General features: G+C 39.3%; 1 protein-coding gene and 1 long non-coding RNA gene across 2 annotated transcripts; one reads left to right on the top strand and one right to left on the bottom strand.

Annotated features, from left to right (window-relative positions):
• Nucleotides 1–10688: 10688 nt before the first annotated feature.
• LOC137244713 (uncharacterized) lies at nt 10689–12908 on the bottom strand. The gene is made up of 3 exons (XM_067774131.1): nt 11962–12908; nt 11699–11881; nt 10689–11641 (listed from the first exon to the last, which is right to left on the bottom strand). Exons 1-3 carry the CDS (start codon nt 12601–12603, stop codon nt 11147–11149), a joined length of 1320 nt encoding a protein of 439 aa, XP_067630232.1. The 5' UTR covers nt 12604–12908; the 3' UTR covers nt 10689–11146.
• A 6474-nt stretch (nt 12909–19382) lies between these two features.
• On the top strand, nt 19383–21137 carry LOC137244712 (uncharacterized). The gene is made up of 4 exons (XR_010951169.1): nt 19383–19609; nt 20056–20241; nt 20318–20452; nt 20512–21137. It is a non-coding gene; the product is annotated as an uncharacterized lncRNA (long non-coding RNA).
• The last annotated feature ends 272 nt before the right edge of the window (nt 21138–21409 follow it).

Below are 21409 nucleotides of genomic sequence, written 5' to 3'. Positions count from 1 at the left end.
GATCGAGCACGTTCTGTGCTCTTGCCCTGCGCTTGTCAGGCTAAGACTCCAGCTATTAGGAGTGATACAGCTGTCAGATCTAGAAGAAGCAAGTGGCTTAAATCCTAGGAAGCTTCTAGTATTTGCCAAGAGGACGGAGTTATTTTATGACATAGGTCCTGGTTTTTGATAGGGTTTTTCAGTTTGGTTTCTGGTAACACTACGGACTTATTCAGTCTATGTGAGGTCCTCATGGACCGGCCAGTTCAACCTAACCTAACCTAACCTTGTCGTCATTCCAAAGGCCGCTCCAAAATTAGCAGAACAACGGTTGCAGTACTTGTAAAATTTGATGGACAAAGCTAAAGTAACCATAACTGGCGGTGATTGTGCACGAGCGTTTCAACACTCATCCTCTTTCCATACAAATTATGTAGCTTTAGAAAATATGCTCGTAGGTAATTAGTTATAATAAAATTGTTAAAATTTTTCTCATTTTCAGTTGGTGGATTCTCGTTTTCAAATAAAAATTTCTGTTTTTGAAATTATAGGTTCTTATTTTTAAATTAAATATTCTCGTTTTCAAGTGGCTTATCTTATTTTCAAATAAAGGTTTCCTCTTTTGAAATGAAACATTCTTATTTTGAAGTGACTATTCTGATTTTCAAATGAAAGTGTCTCATTTTATACTGAAGTTTTCATATTTTAAATTGACTATTCTGATTTCTCACATTAAACTGAAGCTTTCTCATTTTAATTTGTCTACTCTGATTTTCAAATTAAGTTTTCTTATTTCAAGTTGAAGTTTTCTGATTTTAATATTAAAATGGTGTAGAGAAGAAGCAATCTGCTCACAAATTCCAGCTTTCGCTAACGCTAAAATTCCTTAGCCCGGAATATCGAAAAAAGTATCGAGTGCACAGAAAAGTATGCTGCATTGGTCACAAGGGATCACAGCCTGACTTGTATAGTTTTACGTAGGACAAGCGGTTATTCCTTAAGACTATATGGTACCAAATGTTGCATACTTTTCCGCGCACTTGGCACTGTTTTAGAAATATTTGGTGATGGCGGAGTTTTACCGTTAGCGAAACCTAGAATTTGGGGGCTAATATATAAAATTAATTGTACAAAAAGTAGAAGTCGTCGGAGTTGGCGACATATTCCATTTTAGGGCTTCTGGCGCCGGCTCGCAATGCAACTACTTATTCGAGTTAAAAGTTTCCGCATTTTCCTACTCCGGACCGGCGGCCTAGGGTGTGGTGGTTTAAAAAGAAAAAAATTAGCTCCCAAACACATATTGACAAATCACTTGTACGATCTTTAACGCATGCATATTCAACAGGTTCACAATCAGATGGGTGGAGAGATCACAGCTAAAGACGGAAACCGTATCAATAGTATGAACCAGAGAACGTATAACTATAGAGAGCCGCCAACAGAACGAATAGTGGGATATAGATTTACGTCTCTGTTATGAACCCTCAACTACCCAACTATCCTTTATATTTGAGTACTGTAAATATCCAAAAAACACATGCAAACAATTCTACCGAGAACTTCACACACACACAACTCTCCTTTTCGGCCAGGTTCCTCTCACGCGGAAAGGCAGTCATACAACCGTGGTCTCATCCTTGTTGCTTAAGTGGCTTAGAATATTTAACTACTAGACATACCTGTCATAAGTGATTTAAAGCCACAGACACGAGAGGTAAAAAAACAACAGAGTCGGTTGGGCTTGTACTAGAACGTGCTAGAAAAAATGTTTGCGGAACAGGACCTTTTATTTTTTTCAGTATCCCTTCTCCACATCAACGTCGATAATCGACGGCATTTTCACCCCCGCATTTTCACCCCCCCCCCCCCCCCTCTTCTCATTCTGAAGGCAACAGCACATTGTATGACTAACAGATCGCTACCTCCCTGATCTCTCCACTTTCTGCCATTATCACCGACATATTGCAAGCGGGGCATACATTTGGTATGTTGGGGTTGATTCTGGATAGGTAAGAGTTTAACCTGTTACAGTATCCAAAACGAAGTTGAGCGCGTTTCCCTGGGGAGTATGCGTTCCTCTTCCGCAAGTTTTGGGTCCTTTTCTTTGAGCACTGGATTCGTCGGGCAATTCCTGGCATAAATGTCCGACGACTGTTTGTGGAGTTCACCAAAGACTTGCTTGTGTTTTTTTGCTTCATACGGCTGGGTTCTCAGGTGCCGTATTTCCTCAAAATGTTTACGTATATGACTCCTTAAGCCCCTAGGCGGTGTTGGCTCATCAATCAGATGTCTGTTGGGATGCCCAGGTTTCTGGGTATTCAACAGGAACTGTTTGGTTAGCATCTCATTTCTCTCCCTGATGGGGAGTATTCTCGCCTCATTATGTAGATGGTGTTCTGGGTACACAAGAAGACAGCCCGTGGCGATTCTGAGAGCAGTATTTTGGCAAGCCTGTAGCTTCTTCCAGTGGGTAATTTTTAGGCTTGGCGACCATATGGGAGACGCATAGCACGTAATCGGCTGGCCAATTGCTTTGTATGTGGTAATGACCGTTTCTTTATCTTTTCCCCAAGTACTGCCAGAAAGGGATTTGAGGATTTTATTACGGCTATGGATTTTCGGAACAATTGCGGCTGCGTGCTCACCAAAATGTAGATCCTGATCAAACGTCACACCCAAGATTTTGGGGTGTAGGACAGTCGGTAGCGTAGTGCCATCGACGTGGATGTTCAAAATGGTCGATATTTGGGACGTCCATGTTATAAATAAGGTCGCGGAAGATTTAGTCGGTGATAATGCCAGGTTTCGCGAGGCAAAAAAACTGGAGAGATCAGAGAGGTAGCCGTTTATTCTGTTGCAAAGCTCATCGATCGATCTGTGGGCCTGGGCCTGTGGTCATTATTGTGCAGTCATCGGCGTAGGAAACGATAGTGACTCGTTCTGTTCTCTTTTGGTTGTTGTTGTTGTTGTAGCAGTGCTTCGCCCCACCTAACAGCTGCGACCGATCACAAATTGGAATCAATATCCTCTAACGGGAGTCCAAGGAAACTTGCTGTTTCAACAGTTCCATAATGAAAGGGGTGTTAGATGCGTTGGTTCCACATTACAATTAAAGAGATGGTTGGTGTCATGTGGGGACACATTGCAAGCGGGGCATACATTTGGTATGTCGGGGTTGATTCTGGATAGGTAAGAATTTAGCCTGTTACAGTATCCAGAACGAAGTTGAGCTAGAGTGACACGCGTTTCCCTGGGGAGTATGCGTTCCTCTTCCGTAAGTTTTGGGTACTTTTCTTTGAGTACTGGATTCACCGGGCAATTCCTGGCATAAAGGTCCGACGCCTGTTTGTGGAGTTCACCAAGGACCTGCTTGTGTTTTTTTGCTTCATACGGCTGGCTTCTCAGGTGCCGTATTTCCTCAAAATGCTTACGGAAATGACTCCTTAAGCCCCTAGGCAGTGTTGGCTCATCAATCAGATGTGTGTTGGGATGCCCAGGTTTCTGAGTATTCAACAGGAACTGTTTGGTTTGCATCTCATTTCTCTCCCTGATGGGGAGTATTCTCGCCTCATTATTTAGATGGTGTTCTGGGTAAACAAGAAGACAGCCCGTGGCGATTCTGGGAGCAGTATTTTGTCAGGCCTGTAGCTTCTTCCAGTGGGTAATTTTTAGGCTTGGCGACCATATGGGAGACGCATAGCACGTAATCGGCTGGCCAATTGCTTTGTATGTGGTAATGAGCGTTTCTTTATCTTTTCCCCAAGTACTGCCAGCAAGGGATTTAAGGGTTTTATTACGGCTATGGATTTTCGGAACAATTGCGGCTGCGTGCTCACCAAATGTAGATCCTGATCAAACGTCACACCAAAGATTTTGGGGTGTAGGACAGTCGGTAGCGTAGTGCCATCGACGTGGATGTTCAAAATGGTCGATATTTGGGACGTCCATGTTGTAAATAAGGTCGCGGAAGATTTAGTCGGTGATAATGCCAGGTTTCGCGAGGCGAAAAAACTGGAGAGATCAGAGAGGTAGCCGTTTATTCTGTTGCAAAGCTCGTCGATCTGTGGGCCTGGGCCTGTGACCATTATTGTGCAGTCATCGGCGTAGGAAACGATAGTGACTCGTTCTGGTGGTGAAAATAGCTTAGATATGTAGAAATTAAACAAAAGTGGGGATAGGACCACCACCACCCTGTGGCACCCCTTGTTTAATTCTTCTTGGTTTTGATGTTTCATTTATAAATTGCACCGATGCCTGCCGACCACCCAGATAATTTGCGGTCCACCTTTTAAGACATGGGGAAGGGTAGACCCTTCCAGGTCTTGCAGTAACGAGCCATGGTTGACCGTATAAAAAGCTTTTGATAGGTCTAGCGCAACGAGTACTGTTCTATGGTGGGGGTTTTGATTTGAGCTAAGGCGTACACTACGGGACGCCCTTGGGCGTGAACAGCAAGGAGCCGCAAAAGATTTATAATAGTTACCTGGACATCGGGTTTTGGGATCAAGCCCAGAACAACCTGTCCGATGCAACCATCCCTTACACGAGACACACTGAACAGAGTATGACCGTCCTAAAAAGATTTTTTTCCGGCAGATGCAGCAAAAACCTTTCTCAGGACTGGGGTCAGGAAACGGACCCGGATTGGATTCGATACCCTCCCGGATCAGGAGAATATGGATCAGTCCCGCTGCAAAGAGCTGGTGGGTGGATGACAATTTGTGTGAGGGACGCAACAAATTAAATGGGGTTACACTGAAATGACAGTCCTTGCTCGGGAAAAATCCCGAGTCGCTCCGGTACATAGAACCGACTGCCTTGGGAAGCGGACCTAGGAGGTTGTGGTTGTTGTTTTTGTAGTGATAAGGCTGCTCCCCGAAGGATTTGGGGAGTGTTATCGATTCGATGGTCCTTTGCCGATACAGATCCGGTACAATCCCGATATCTCTTCTATCGCCAGTAGCCATGAAGCTTGAAGCCATTTTGCTCCCCTATTTCAAAGCAAATTTGCAGGTAGCCTGTCATCAGCATGGCTTCGGAAAACTCCATAGCACCACCACCGCGCTAAATGCCATTAGCACCAGATAAATTGCGTTTTAAGTCAAAACACCCACCACAGAACAGTACTCGTTGCTCTAGACCTATCAAAAGCTTTTGATACGGTCAACCACGGCACGTTACTGCAAGACCTGGAAGGGTCTACCCTTCCACCATGTACTAAAAGCTAGACCGCGAGTTATCTGGGTGGCCGGCAGGCATCGGTGCAATTTAGAAACGAAACATCAAAACCAAGAAGAATTAAACAAGGGGTACCACAGTGTGGTGTCCTATCTCCACTTTTGTTTAACTTCTACATATCAAAGCTACCTTCGCCACCAGAAGGAGTTACTATCGTTTCCTACGCCGATGACTGCACAATAATGGCCACAGGCTCAGGCCCACAGATAGATGAGCTTTGCAACAGAATAAACGACTACCTCCCTGATCTCTCCAGTTTTTTCGCCCCGCGAAACCTGGCATTATCACCGACTAAATCCTCCGCGACCTTATTTACAACATGGACGTCCCAAATGTCGACCATTTTGAACATCTACGTCAATGGCACTACGGTACCGACTGTCTTACACCCCAAAATCTTGGGTGTGACGTTCGATCAGGATCTACATTTTGGTGAGCATGCAGCCGCAATTTTACCGAAAATCCAGAGTCGTAATAAAATCCTCAAATCTCTTGCTGGCAGTACTTGGGGAAAATTAAAGAAACACTTATTGCCACTTACAAAGCAATTGGCCAGGCGATTGCATGTTACGCGTTCCCGATATGGTCGCCAAGCCTAAAGACTACTCACTGGACGAAGCTACAGGCCTGCCAAAATACTGCCCTCAGAGCCGCCTCATGGAACTTGGGGGGTGGGGAGGGAGGGATGGCCTGAAGGTTTAATGTGGCCATATATATTGTGCTAAAACGGTAAAATGGTACGGTTGTGTTTATTTCTGCTCCTTGAATTTTACATTTTAAAATGGTAAAACTATATTCAAATACTTTTTAAGAATAAATAATGTGTGAGACAGAGACTCAAAAAGCGGAAGCAGAAGTTGGTTTCAAGAATATTATACCAAATAAAGTTTGATTTTTTAAATTTAATATATTTGCGAGAAAGTGACTCTAAATAAAGAAAGCAAAACGCATACACTTACAAAGTTTGATACATATATATACATATATTCATTCTGTATAAAAAATGGAGAGTAAATGCGACAAGTGCAAAAGTACAATACGTGGAGAAGTGTCAAAAATTCGTTGCGAAGGGGTATGTGGGAGATATTATCATTTAGCACCAAAATGCTCTGGCATAGACCAATACAGTGTTAATAAATTAGACGAATGTGAAATGCTTAGATTTATGTGTAATGATTGTGTGCAGTATGTGCATAACGTAGATGACATTCTAAAAGACATGCAGAGGGTAGTGAGCAAAAATGGCAAACAACTATCTGAGTACAGGAATGAATTTGATAATGCTCTCAAGAAACATGAAAAAGAAATAAAGCAAGTTTTAAAAGCAGTGGAAGTTGCATTTAGCGACAGAATTAAGGCAATGCAAAAAGCGTAAGAATCATGCGAAAAGAGTGTTGTAGAAGTAAACAAAATACGGGAAATTGCTGAAGGCTTCAAGCGAAGCAGCGAGCAGGTCTGTGATGAGTTGAAAACAAACAAGGATGACAATAAGAAAATGATTGAAGAAATAAGTAAAGAGAATAAAAAAATGTGCAATGAAATAAAGAAAAATGTTAATAGTGTTGAAGCCAAAGTGTCATACGCAGCGATAACAAAAAATGATGGACAAAAAAAAGAAGTGTTACCAGACATTAGAAAGAATCATCCCCTAATTGTCAAGCCGAATAAAAAGCAAAATATAGAAATAACCAAAACTGACCTAAACTCGAAAGTTGATCCTAAAGGGCTGCAAATAACTAATATAGTAGCAAGGCAAAGCGGAGTTGTTATTGTTGAAAGCGAAAATGACCATGAGCGTGACAAAATAAAAAATGCCATTGAGAACAATCTGGGAAATAACTATGAGGTTAAGATTCCCAAAAAAGTGAAACCAGCAGTCATGGTGACTGGTATAAATTTTAAATATAGCGACGAGGAACTGGTGCAAAGAATTAAACGACAAAACATTTGTTTAAGTGAAACGGACATCAAAATTGTTAAGCAATATGAAGTGAAAAAGAACGCGAAAAACTATTATAATGCTGTGATAGAAATGAATGTTGAAGCGTTCACAAATGTACTAGCTGGAGAGAGGCTTAATGTAGGTTGGGAACGTTGCCGAGTATATGATGCAGTGCATGTATTGTGTTGTTTTAAATGCAAAGGCTTCAATCACAAAGCGGCTGACTGCAAGGAAAAGGAAGTATGCACAAAATGCTTGGGTGAGCATAAACATACACAATGCATAAAGGATGCAGTAAACAAGTGCATTAACTGCATACGAGCAAACAAGGAGCTGAATCTAGGACTTGACGAAAACCATGATACTCTGGATAGAACTTGTCCCGTATACCAACAAAAACTAGATGCAAGGAAAAGGAAAGTTGTTTATTAGCAACCAAAGAAAATCCTTACAGCAGCGCAAAAGTCAAAATATTATTTAAATCGAGATAGCAATATATACAACTTGGAATGCATTTATCTTAATATTAGTAGTATCATAGCGAATAAAATCGAGCTGGAACGTCTTATTGAAATAAGAAGACCAAGTATTGTGTTATGTACGGAAACGTGTACAACAGAACATATCTTGGATTCTGAACTTAGTATTCCGACATACAAATGCATTCGTTGCGACTCTCAAAGTAGGCACACTGGCGGTGTTGTCATGTATGTGAATGAAAATATACAATTTAGCATAGTTTGTAATAAAGCTATCAACATGAATGTGTGGTGCATTATTGTAAAAATAAACAAATGCGCGTTAAAATGGAAAATCGGTGTACTATATCACTCACCAAGTAGCAGTGACTCCACCTTTATTACTTATCTAAATGAAATCATCACTGAACATCTCAAGGAGGCGGATAATAATTTAATAATTGGAGATTTTAATATCAATGTAAATGTATCGCCAACATACTCAAACCAGCTAACAAGTTTATTTGCACAATGGCAATGATACAAAGGATAAACTTCGACACAAGGATAACAGAGTACTCGTCTACAAGAATTGATTTGCTATTCAGTAACAATGATAAAGTTAAAGCAGTAAATATAGGTGAACATCGCATTTCTGACCATGAGACAATCCACTTCGAAGTGCCAACAACAAAGCTTTGTAAAATGAGAAGGTATGCTACTGTTACATGTTGGGAGTACTATAGTGCTGAAAATCTTTTAACTTTGCTACGAACATGCGATTTCAGCTTTATGTCAATTTCCGGAGTAGAAACTAAAACTAAAGCCCTAAACGAAGTTGTAACTGTGGCTATGCAAGCACTGACTTATATAAAGAGGACCCAAATACAGATAAGAAATAAGTGGTACGACCGAGAATTAACAAACCTGCATAAAAGAAAAATAGAATCTTATAAAACTGCTCGAAATACTGGATTTTGGGACGAATATAACGTCATTAAGAAAATATATAAAAGAACCATAATTTATAAAAAAAAGAAATACATGGAAGATAGAGTAAATCATAACAATGGCGATATGAAACGTATGTGGAAGTGTCTAAAAGACCTCGTCGAGCTTAATGATGTTAAAAAACATATCACTAAAATTGTAATTAACGGTGAATGCCTGGAAAATGAATATGATATAGCTAATGCCCTAAATAACTTTTTTATACAAAGTATTGTTGAAATTAATGATAGCATCGAAGAAATTGTAAATGGGGATGAAATAAGCGCAAATCATAGTAATCCATTTGAAACATTTAAATTTACTGACATTGTAGTGGACGATATTATTATTATCACAAAATCACTTAAAAACAAATATGGCGGCGACAAGCTTTTATCGGAGGGTGTCGTTAAAGATGCCATGACATATACTGCTAATTTCTACAAAGACATAATTAACGAATCCTTAAACAGCGGTATTGTACCTAGTTACTGGAAAATTTCAACAATAATACCTGTTGAAAAAGTAAAAAATACAATGAAACCTGAGGAACTACGTCCAATTAACACGTTACCTACAGATGAAAAAATTATGGAGACAGTGGTGAAGGATCAACTTGTGGCATACTTAGAGAAGCACAATGTGATTATCCCAGAACAATCGGGATTCAGGAAGAGCCATTCTTGTGAAACAGCGTTGAATATGGTAATTGCAGATTGGAAAGAAGACATGGCGGATAAAAAATTTACGGTGTCTGTCTTCTTGGATTTAAAACGGGCTTTTGAAACTGTCGATAGATCTGAGCTATTGGACGTTATGTTTAAAATTGGTATAAGAGGAAAGGCTTTGGAATGGTTCCGGAGTTATTTGGGTGACAGAAAACAGAGAACGATAATTGGAAAGGAGGTTTCATCAGTGGTGGATGTTAACATTGGTTTACCACAAGGCTCGGTCTTGGCGCCAATATTGTTTACATTGTATATCAATGATATCAAAAGATGCTTAAAATATTGTAAAATACGTCTATTTGCGGATGATGCATTGCTTATCATAAGTGAAAAATATGCAGAATGTGCCATGCTGAAAGTACAAGAAGACCTGGACTCGCTATACAAATGGTTATGCCTTAGAAAACTGAAATTAAATGTCGAAAAAACTAAGTTCATGATATTTTGTAAAAACACCAATATCATAAGTAACAATAGTTTAAATAATATTACGCTGAAGGTAAAAAACATGGAAATCCAAAGAGTAGACAAAATTAAGTATTTAGGAGTTTTGATTGATGATAATCTAAATTTTGGAGAGCATGTAACTTATCTGGAAAGAAAAATTGCACAGAAAATAGGCTTCATGTATAGAACATGTAAACATATCAAAGTCATAAAATATTGGTATATCGTTCAATTATTGAACCACACTTTATTTATTGTCCTACTATTCTGCTATTAAGTAATGATATATATATTAAGAAACTTCAAATACAGCAAAACAAGGCAATGCGATTTATTTTAAAATGTCCTCCAAGAACGCCAAAAATTGTAATGCTCAATAGATTAAACTGGCTTAGTATTAAACAGTCAGTTAGTTATTTCACATTGAAATTTATACACCAACTTAGGTTAGGAATGTTACCGAATTACCTGAGTAGTAAAATACATTATAATCATGAAATCCACAATTATGGAACAAGAAATTGCAATAATATAAGACTGCCTAGAATAAGAACTGAGTTCGCCAAAAGGTCTCTTGAATATTTAGGGTATAAAATGTATAATGAGTTACCTTCTGATTTGAAAGACTGTGAAAATATTAGTAAGTTCAAAGAAAAATTGTTTTTATATTGTACGTCACTAAATGTGACATGAGTAGTTATGTTTAATTTCTTATTTTAACCTAAACTAGGTCTTAAAGACGTAATAATAAATAAATAAATAAAATAAATAAATAAATCGTTTCCGAGATGGTCGGGCTAGCACCTTAATGGTGCTGTGTTACCGGAGCGTACCGGATCTGTATCCGGCAAAGGACCATCACGTCGATAACACTCCCCAAAGTCTTCGGCGAGCAACCTTATCGCTACAACAACAACAATTTGTGATCGGTCACACCTATTGGATGGGGCGAAGCACTGTTACAACAACAGTGTCCTCATCGCTACAACAACAGTTCAGAGTTGTAGTTTGCAACTCGTAAAGCAAGCATTTTTAGACTGATCGATCTATATGACCAATAACTGTAGCACGCCATTATCGATTAAATTCATAATGATAGTCCTTAGCCGGATATGAATCGGGGTCATTCCGGTGCTTACACCCAACCAGCTCATGAAAAATATATTTAATATGTATATTGTATAGTTCTTGAATATCTTTAATTCAATTTTTAGTTAATTTAATTTCATGCCATTATATTACATAGCTTACATATAACGAATGATCATAAAAGTGCAAGCTATATCTAAAACTTAACGTATCAAAAGGACTCATCATGTACTCATGTATGTATGCTTAATCCTACTTTTGTAATGTATACAACTTTACATACGAACGGATTCCAATAATTTTCCAGTTTTTGCCAAGTAAAGCAGTTCCTGTATTTTAAATTGTACCATAGCTCGTACATTCGTCTCCCTTACATGTGCTAATTGTATTCCTATGCTTTCGCCGAACACTTGGCATTCACGCATTTCAGATGGTGCTAAACCAATTGGTATAGCCTGTAAATGATTGGGATGAACTATAGTTATTGGGGTTTGACTAACCGCTGGTACTGCACTCTGTGACAGTTGTGGTTGTGGCTGTACAGGGGGCATATGCATTATTGTTGGAATTGGCATTGATGAAGTGGAGGTAGATGATGTATGTGGTTCTTTCTGTAAGCTATTCATTGTGACATCATGTTGGCTATCTACTATCACTGCAGAGGGGGTTTCGAAGTTTATAATAGGGGTTGGCGCCGTAAAAGATGAACAAGCACGTCTACGTTCTGATCGTGTGGAGGTGTCTAACTTGATATTGAACATCTGGGGTTGCTACGAAATATATTTGAATTCATTTTATTGTTACTACTTATGTAAAATGTTTATTACCGTATCATTTTGTTGATTAGTATGTGTATAACTTTCTTGCTTGGAATTTTCAACTGGAACTGGTAACTCCTGCATAATGGGCTTTGTTGTTGGCAATTGAAATACTGGTGGTGGAGAAGTCGCTTCTGTCTTCATAGCAGATCGTCTACTTCGTTTTCTACTATTGGCAATGATAGGCTTAATCTGTAAACCAAAATAATTCGTGGGAATATTTGCATGTACAATAACTTAACCTTTTCTGAGTTCAGTGGTTAGGTACTTACATTAGCAGATGATTTCACGTCTTCTGTATCAACCTCTGTGACCGGCCGAGGCACAGGATCAACTACTGATTCAGTAGCCGGTAATTTTGTATCTGTTTCATTTACATCTGCTCCGGGTTGATCTTCGCTTCCTTCTACACATACAGATTCGCATAACAGTGATGGCACAACACGTTCATTTCCTTCTTGTCCAGCTTCCATTTCTTCCGCTGCCGTTAATGCTATTTTGAAAAGCTCATAATATTCCCAAGCTATTAAGGAATGCATCCCGCTATCTTCTTTCAACCGATTCTTCTTGTATGTTTGCAACATATTACGATATTTTAAATCGCAAACCTCTGCTGTGATTGAAAAATCGCACAATCCCTGTCGTCTCATTTCAGCTGCAATCTCCGACCAGAGTTCTTTTTTCTGTCGTATTCGTTGTTGAAATTCAACTTGTCTCTCAAAGCGTAGCTGCAACATAACTCGTGTACATTCTGGTGTCCAACGAGTTTGGGCTTGTGGTGATTGTAGTTCACCATTTTCGGCGGCATCATTGCATTCAGCAGTTTCGTTGTCACCATTTTCAAGAGCGATCGAAATACCACTTGCAGTATCTTCTGCTTCTTGTGGTTCGGTTTTGCAGCGCTTAGATTTCATTTTTTATCTACGTAAATGTTTCACACACAAGGAATTAGTCCAGTGGTATCGGCGTAGCTTGCAAAAATAATTTCAACTTTCGTTTTCTTTTTGCGAATTTCAAAGTAGCCAAACAACCAATAGCCCTCATCCGGTGGCAAAGAGCATGAGCCATATTAATATATAAATAATTTTGCATGTAAATGGAACAACGACGATTTGAGCCAGATAAATCCAGATAGAAGTCTGGTTCAATTTGTGAGCTAGATAATTTGTTAATTACTTGTCTTTAGTTTAGCAACGCTGCCTTTGGCAAGGTGCACACGAGGCTACGCGTCATAGACGCGTACAGGATATTTCATATACCCTACAAGACAGGTACCCGTTACCTATTCGATTACTTACCCTACAAGACGGAGGTAACTAGTTCACCCACACATTCAAAGCTTTTTTCGCTCTCCACTAATACGCGAATTACACGGCTCAAGTATCCTTGTGCCAATTACCAATTTGCACAAGGATTTGCCTGGTGTGTGCACTGGTTGCGCTATTTGCGCAGAGAACTGCGCTAAAATCAAAACGATTTTGATATTTACGCATGGCTGCAAATATTGCACATGCTTTTTTCTTCGTGTGTGGTGAATGTTACACAGTTTACCTTTGGTTTCTGATAATATAACATCAGTAATTGTTGCTTAAAAATGTTAATATCGAAGGCGTAAGGACCATCTCTAGTTTGTAACAGGAATTTACACAAATTTAATAATACATATGTAAGCAACCCTACTATCGAATTAACAATAACGACCCTGTTGTCACTCTCACTGGCAACCCAGTTGAAACATGGCGATACGAATCAAATTAACGAAGGACAGTAGTAGTTAACGAGAAAGCGAAGCGTAACAATCGGAGAAACTAAAAACGTAAAATCTCATTCTATTAATTAATTTGAAATATATTATTAAACTCTGTAATTGAATTGTTGAATTAAAACCAGTTCCTCAAATTTAAGAAACAATCTAAAATGTTTCTATAGTTCAGAAGAAGGGATTATTGCCCAAGAAAAACAGAGTGTGAGTGATTTTGCAAATTATATGTATGCATATACGTACGTGCAATAAAAAATCTCTGTATAAACTGTGTTGGCATAAAATATGCATAAGCTTATGGAAAATATAAAGTTTTGTACTTATAATTGCTTTGCGACATATAGATATATATATATATGTAAAGGTGCATGAACATGAATATGCACGGTCGAAAAGTTTAAGGGGCATATTCGTAGTGAAATCCGTTTGCAACATACGTACATACATACAGGTGCAGAACGTTCGAGAAATTACTGACGTCGGTGTGTTAGTGAATTTCATCATATCTTGTGCACGAATGTTCGGTAGTGTAATTGCAACGCGAATAGCATTCACACCAACAACAACGTAAATATTAGCGAGTAACGACAAAATTTCAAACGTATAAAAACGAGCAAGAACAAACGAAAATAAGTGCGAGCAAATAAACGGCGAAATCGGTTGAACGAAGCAAAGAACCAGGTGGAAAATAAAAGCGATAAAAAGAAACGACTGAAACGAAACGTGAACGGCAAAGTCGTAAACAAAACAAAAACGAAAATATGGGTGGAAATCAGAAACCAAAACAAAACAAAGTGCAAAGTGAAATGCAGCAGAACGATCAATATGAGGTATTTAAAATTGCCGATATGAAAATCGATCAATTAAAATCGGTATTATCGCAAAGAAATTTAGCAACGGCAGGCTCGCGCGCTGAACTTGTGCAGCGTTTGCTTGACAACAATGGTTCTGATGAAATTGAGGTGCAAGTGCCACCGGTGATGTCAAGAGCAAATTCAAATGCAAATGTGAGTGCGGGTTCTAATATTCAAGAGCAAATAAACGAGCTGCGGGGCGCTTTAGATAATATAGTCGCGTTATTGCAACAAAGCGTATCGAATCAAAATGTACAAAACGAACCTTCGCGCGAGTCGGTAACAACTCCCATGACAACAACTAGTTTGCAAAGCGGGAATGGGCGAAAGGAATCTATTAAAGAAATAAGTGAAACAATTCCGGAATTTGATCCGACAAACCCCCAATCGCTTACGGTAGAGCAATTCACAGACCGCGTTAGTAGTGTCGTGCAAGCGTATCAATTTGATGAAAAGTGTGTACTTCTAGCTGTGTATAGTAGATTGCGTGGCGTAGCGCGTATGTGGCTCGATGCCCAACCAAGAGTACACACCTCATGGAACGATTTTTCAAATGATTTAGTGGCAGAATTTGGTGTTCACCTCGATGAGGCTCAGATACATTGGGTGATGGGTGAAAATGTTCGAAAATCAAATGAGCGAATTAACGATTACTGTTTCCGTATTTGTGCGCTTGGTAGACAATACCGGCTTAGTGAATCCGCGATAATTAATTACATACGCGCCGGCTTACAACATCGTGAACTACAAATCTCAATCGCCGCGATGAGATTTAAAACTGTCAAAGAAATGCGGGAAGTAATAGAAGACTATCTTTCCAATCGTAACAAAATCAGCGAAGTAAAAACTAGAAATGTGTCGGTAAATGGGCAGGAACAACAAACACAGCAAACAACGAAATCATCAATAAAGTGTTATAACTGCAAATAGGTAGGTCATATTTCTAGTAAATGTCCCAAGCCGCAGCGGCGCGCTAGGTGTGTAGATTGTAGCAAAGTACATGCTAAAAATGAACCACAAAATTGCGGTAAGCGGGGATATGATGTCCGTCGAACCGAAATGTCAAAATTAGATCAGTGCTTCACAAAACCAATCGAAGTTGGCTCTGAAACTTTTAAGGCATTTATAGACACTGGCAGCCAGTGCAGTATGGTGCGGTCGTCGGTAGCTAAAACACTAAACATGACACTCGACAAGTGTCAAACGCAACTAAACGGCTTTGGGGGCGGTAGTCAAGTTATACAAGAAATGTGCACTGTGAATATAAAAATAGGTAAAGCGAATGTTAATGCTATATTCTACGTGGTTGATGACGTATTGTTACAAACAGACTTTCTAATCGGCCAAGATATATTAATGAATAAATCGGTAAAATTCGAAGTAAACGATGGCCAGTCAATTTTGGCAAGCAAACGCGTGGTAGTTGATGGCAGTAGAAATTTCGATGTTGGACAATTGGTGGCAGATATACAAGACCAATCAAATCGTTCAAAAGTATACGCGGTTTTAGAAGAATTCGGTGATCTGTTTGCGGAAGGCTTAAACGGCATCGGTAAGACGAATCTAATCGAAATGACCATCGAACTTAACGACAATAAAATCATAGCGCAATCTCCGTATCGTATACCGGCACCAAAAAAAGCACTAGTTACACAAATGATAAATGAACTCGAAACCAACGACATAATAACTAAATCTGAGTCAGAATATGCTAGTCCTCTCGTGCTGGTTAAGAAAAAAGACGGCGGCGATCGCCTTTGCGTAGATTATCGACGGTTGAATCAACTAATGATAAAAGAAATATTTCCGGTTCCAAATATAGAAGAGCGTTTGTACGAAGCGAAGCAGTATAAATTATTTACGGTCTTAGACTTAAATAGCGGCTACTATCAAATACCAATCGCTACTAGTTCTCGGAAGTTTACGGCCTTTATTACCCCGGACGGGTTATATGAGTTCAAAAGGATGCCTTTTGGCCTCAAAAACGCTCCTATAGCTTTTCAACGATTAATGGCGAAGGTTCAGGATAAGACGAAACCAGGCGATATGCTATTATATATGGACGATATTTTGATAGGTGGAAATTCGGTTGACGAAATGGTAGATAAGTTGCGACGCGTACTCTCTGCCTTAAGACAAGCCGGGCTTACCCTAAACGCAAAAAAATGTACGTTTTAAAAACTTCTATAACTTTCCTGGGTCACGAAATCACCCCTGATGGAATAACACCGGGCGAGGTGAAGACACAAGCTATATCAGAATTTGCTATACCAAAGAATGTAAATGACGTTCGCCGTTTCCTCGGACTCAGCGGCTATTTCCGAAAATTTGTCCCTGGCTTTGCATTGATCTCTGAACCGTTACGAACACTTTTGAGGAAGGGCGTCGATTTTCATTGGTCATTAGAGCAAAGCAAGGCATATACCCAACTCCAACGCGCATTAACGTCAAAACCTATACTAACTGCTTATCGAGTGGATGCTGAACACGAACTCCACACAGATTCAAGCTCCATCGGGTTGGCTGGTGTACTGATGCAGCGAGAAGGTGACGACATCAAGCCTGTTGCCTACTATAGCCGAGCAACGTCTCCCAGTGAAAAGAAGTTCCACAGTTTCGAGCTGGAAGCGTTGGCTGTGGTGGAGTCGCTTGAACGTTTCAGGCATTACATATACGGCAAGAGTATCGTCGTAAGAACTGATTGCAATACAATTCAAACGGCAATGAAGAAAAAGGAGTTGATTCCACGTATAGCGCGTTGGTGGCTCAAGATTCCTGGCAGAAGAATGGAGCACGTCGATGCCCTAAGCCGAGCTCCAGTGGAAGAATCGATAGAATCAGATACAGCACATTTACGCATATCCAAAGTAGTTATCGACGAAACCGACTGGCTATTCAGCATGCAACTCCAGGACGACACGCTGCGAGGTATCATCAACGAAATCCAGGCTAAGGGTCTATCATCCGACGGAGACTACGTAATTAAGGATAATAGGCTATTTCGGCGAGTAGACCACAAATCGTTATGGGTCGTCCCTAAGACCCTAAGGTATCGAGTAACGCAAGACGCTCACGACCGTGCTGGACACATGGGGGTGGAGAAGACAATACAACGACTAATGGATCACCTCTGGTTTCCCAGGATGCCCAACTACGTTAAAAACTACTTAAAATCTTGCGTGGTGTGTGCATTCTACAAGCATAAGGGTGGGAAAATGGAAGCCCAGTACCATTTCGACGATATTGAGCCCATCCCATTTAAAACTGTTCACATGGACCACCTCGGACCGTTCCCCAAGAGCACTAAGCGAAATGAACATCTCTTGGTCATCGTCGACGCGTTCACCAAGTTTACTATTCTGCGAGCAGTAAAGAACACGTCCACTAAATGCGTAATTGATATATTGAATGATGTAAGTAGTTTCATAGGCATGCCCGAGCGAGTTGTCACCGATCGCGGAACAGCATTTACCTCGCGTGATTTCAAGAGATACTGCGACGACAACAATGTCAAACATATTCTAACTGCGGTGCGAACGCCTCGAGCAAATGGTCACGCCGAACGAACCAATCGCACCATATTATCGATGCTTCTCCCAACCACAGAAAACGACAGGCACTGGGATGAAAATATCCGCAACGTCCAGTGGTGCATCAATACCATGAACAATTCAACTACGCATTGTACTCCCTATGAGTTACTATATGGGTTTCAACCACGCGATATCCTGAAGAACAAAATCGTCTCTAGCCTACATAACAGCGACTATCTTAGCGACGAGGAACTCCAAAACATTCGAACTACCGCAGCGTCGCGAGTTAACGACCAACGAGCAGCCGCTAAGCTACGATTCGATAGAAAATGTGTAAAACCAACGTGTTTTGAAGAAGGCGATTTAGTACTCGCTCAAAATGAACCTCCTAGCACTGGGTGTTCACGGAAACTCGAGCCTCGCTTTAAAGGCCCGTTCATTGTCACGAAGGTTCTCGACAAAGACCGATACGTGATTGAAGATTTACCAAAATCAAAACGCTCACAAAAACATTATACATCTATCTTTTCTGCCGATAAATTAAAAAGGTGGTGCTCATTACCACCCGAAGAAGGAATCGATGATGAACTTGATCGAGACTCTGATCCTGGTTGCGGTAACGAGGTCGTTCCCATTGAGTCGGATGGCCGACTGTAAGCAACCCTACTATCGAATTAACAATAACGACCCTGTTGTCACTCTCACTGGCAACCCAGTTGAAACATGGCGATACGAATCAAATTAACGAAGGACAATAGTAGTTAACGAGAAAGCGAAGCGTAACAATCGGAGAAACTAAAAACGTAAAATCTCATTCTATTAATTAATTTGAAATATATTATTAAACTCTGTAATTGAATTGTTGAATTAAAACCAGTTCCTCAAATTTAAGAAACAATCTAAAATGTTTCTATACATAATAATTTTTTTATACAATTAGAACACACGTTTCATTTGTTGCGCTAGTTGAAAAATGAATATTGCGCAGTGCTGCAATGAGTTGAGATGGTCTTGCAACTAAAATATATATATTATAAATACAATGGAAAATAAACGCATCTGGGGACTCATGATAGCATATAAACTTATAAGGTGTAAAATTATATCCATTTACACACGCTGTTATATGAACGCACCTAGTAATACTCTTGATAAACTTGATTGTTTATCAGCTGTATTATTGCCGAACAACATTTTTTGATTGTTACACAAATTAAAAAATGCCAAGACTAAGTGAAAAATCAAAACTAAAACGCCTTTACTCGCTGATGTTGGAGATTTTTGATGAAAATGCCGTCTGTAATGTCTGCAAGGTTGCATTCCTTTGAGTTTACCGCGTTTACACAATGAAATGTGCGCGTAAATTTATACAAATTGTGTAAATGATTTTTCATACAAAATTTGACAGCTCGTGCGTAAACTATATAAATTTATACGTTTACACACTTTATAAGGCATTTATACGGTTACATGAGTCCCCCTACTGTGAATTACCAGCACTGTGGAAAATAAATGGTGTTTTTTTATACAATTAGTGCCTTTTTTATACAATTAAAACACATGTTTCATTTGTTGCGCTACGTTAAAAATGAATATTGCGCAATGTTTTTGAGCCGTGTATTCCGGGAAACTTTGAAACGGAGAAAAAGTAGCATTGTTTACAACGAAAAATATCTTGTGCTTTTAGTTTTGACATGTGACGGAAATTAAAAATTTTGTTGCAGAGACCATCTTTTTGCGTTGGCGGCCTTTGCCCAAAATAATATTAAGGGTAACGTTTTGCAAGACTGTGCACCACCTAATTTAAAAATTATCACAATTTATGTTTTGACAGAAATAAAAATTTATATTTTCGAATATTTCGGATACTAAAAACGGAGCTCGAGGCGCGTCTTTTGATTCCACGTTTGATAATTTTTGATAAAAATTAGGTGGTGCACCGTCTTTTAAATCGGTACCATATTAAGTTGTATAGAATCGATGGGATGGCCTAGAAGGTTTCATGTCATACTAAATCGCTCCCGAGATGGTCGGGCTAGTACCTTAATGGTTCCCGGAACGTACCCGATCTGCATCCGGCAAAGGACCAACAAAGTCGATACGGGGAGTGTCCTTATCTCTACAACAACAACAACAACATTATTTACTTTCTGCTTTTCATTCAGACGTATGTGCATTTTTAAATAATAAAAAAAAATGTTATATTCTAATATATAGCATCTCCGCCGGAGTGTGATTCAGCTCAGAATATACCAAAACCACAGGAAACCTACAAATGCAGATTCACGTGCCATTTGCCAAGGATTTACCGCTAAACAAGGTACTTTACACAACCAACATGCTTTGGAATGCGGTACCAAACTGGTTGCATGTATTTCCCTAAAAAAGCCAGTATTTGCTTCGGTAATTTATATTCAGCCTTATCGCAAGTTTTATTTTCACTCGAAAATATTCACAGTTTTTATTCACCCTATCGCAGAGGATGCCGAAACAATTTTTCGTGTTCGAAAAAGATTTCACCTTATCGGCAACTATTTGTTCGACCGAAATGAACAGCGGGGAAACGCAAATTTGTTGACTTATATTTTACAGGCGAACGAGAGGAAAACAAAATGTAAGTAATTTTTTGTTTTGAAATTTGATACTCATAATTATATGTACTTTTATTATTAGAAATAAATCAATAAATAATGCACAATCGGAAGCTGAGTGGAAAAAATTGAAATTCCTGCATTGCTAAGTATGTAAATTCTATTTTTTATGACAACGTATCAGTCGGCCAAGTTATCCATTGTGGACAAAGCAACGTTTCCAAAATGTTGAGCACCTCACTGAAGAAAGATTGGCTAAGACCCACTTCATGGTCGTTTCCAACGCCTTTCCGTATGCGAAAAAACAACGACAAGTACTCAACTTTACAATTGGTGGAACTCCAAATTTTTGCTTCAATGGTGGCAAGAATATCTAGCAAATATTAGAATGCCAGATTGTCTAGCCTGTAATATTGGCGAAAGCTAATTGAAAAAAATTAACTTGTTATTCAAAAGCGCAGAAAATAGCAATTTTTAGCTTACAGTGAATCACTTAGCTCCAAAGGGTTAGAACTGTCCCTTAATTGCCTCCGAATCGCTTTCACTTTATATTCTCCTCGCGCTCAATCAATACCAACATAAGTGCAATACTAATTATTATTTTATAAATTTTTGATTTAAATTTTTGTTGTATTTTAAGGAAATATATGCTTGGTTACAAAATTTACACAATTGTAAGTAAATTATTTGTTCACTACTAATTCACATCAGCTGTTTCTGAATAATCACCCTTATCGTGAAGTTCAAGCGGAAAAGTGTTCGCTTTCACTTCTTTTGTTCGGGTGAACTTTTTCCGCCTATCGGCAATTTCGGGCGAACAAAAGTTCATTTCGAAACAGCTGATGCTCTATTGCGAATTGGCAGTGAACAAATACCCTACAAGACAGGTACCCGTTACCTAATCGATTACTTAATCGTTACCAATAACTTGGTCACCAATTATCGTCTTAATGACTTTTACATTGCTGCCGTGAAAAGGG

Source organism: Eurosta solidaginis, chromosome 3 (genome assembly GCF_040869045.1).
Source record: "Eurosta solidaginis isolate ZX-2024a chromosome 3, ASM4086904v1, whole genome shotgun sequence".
NCBI lineage: Eukaryota > Metazoa > Arthropoda > Insecta > Diptera > Tephritidae > Eurosta > Eurosta solidaginis.
Note: the sequence above shows the minus strand (reverse complement) of the source record. Positions and strands in the feature narration are given on the sequence as shown.

Coding starts and splice junctions, on each gene's coding strand:
- LOC137244713 (XM_067774131.1), bottom strand. CDS start 12,603: ATGAAATCTAAGCGCTGCAAAACCGAACCACAAGAAGCAGAAGATACT. Junction 11,882..11,961: donor ACGTGAAATCATCTGCTAAT/GTAAGTACCTAA, acceptor TTTGGTTTACAG/ATTAAGCCTATCATTGCCAA. Junction 11,642..11,698: donor CTAATCAACAAAATGATACG/GTAATAAACATT, acceptor TATATTTCGTAG/CAACCCCAGATGTTCAATAT.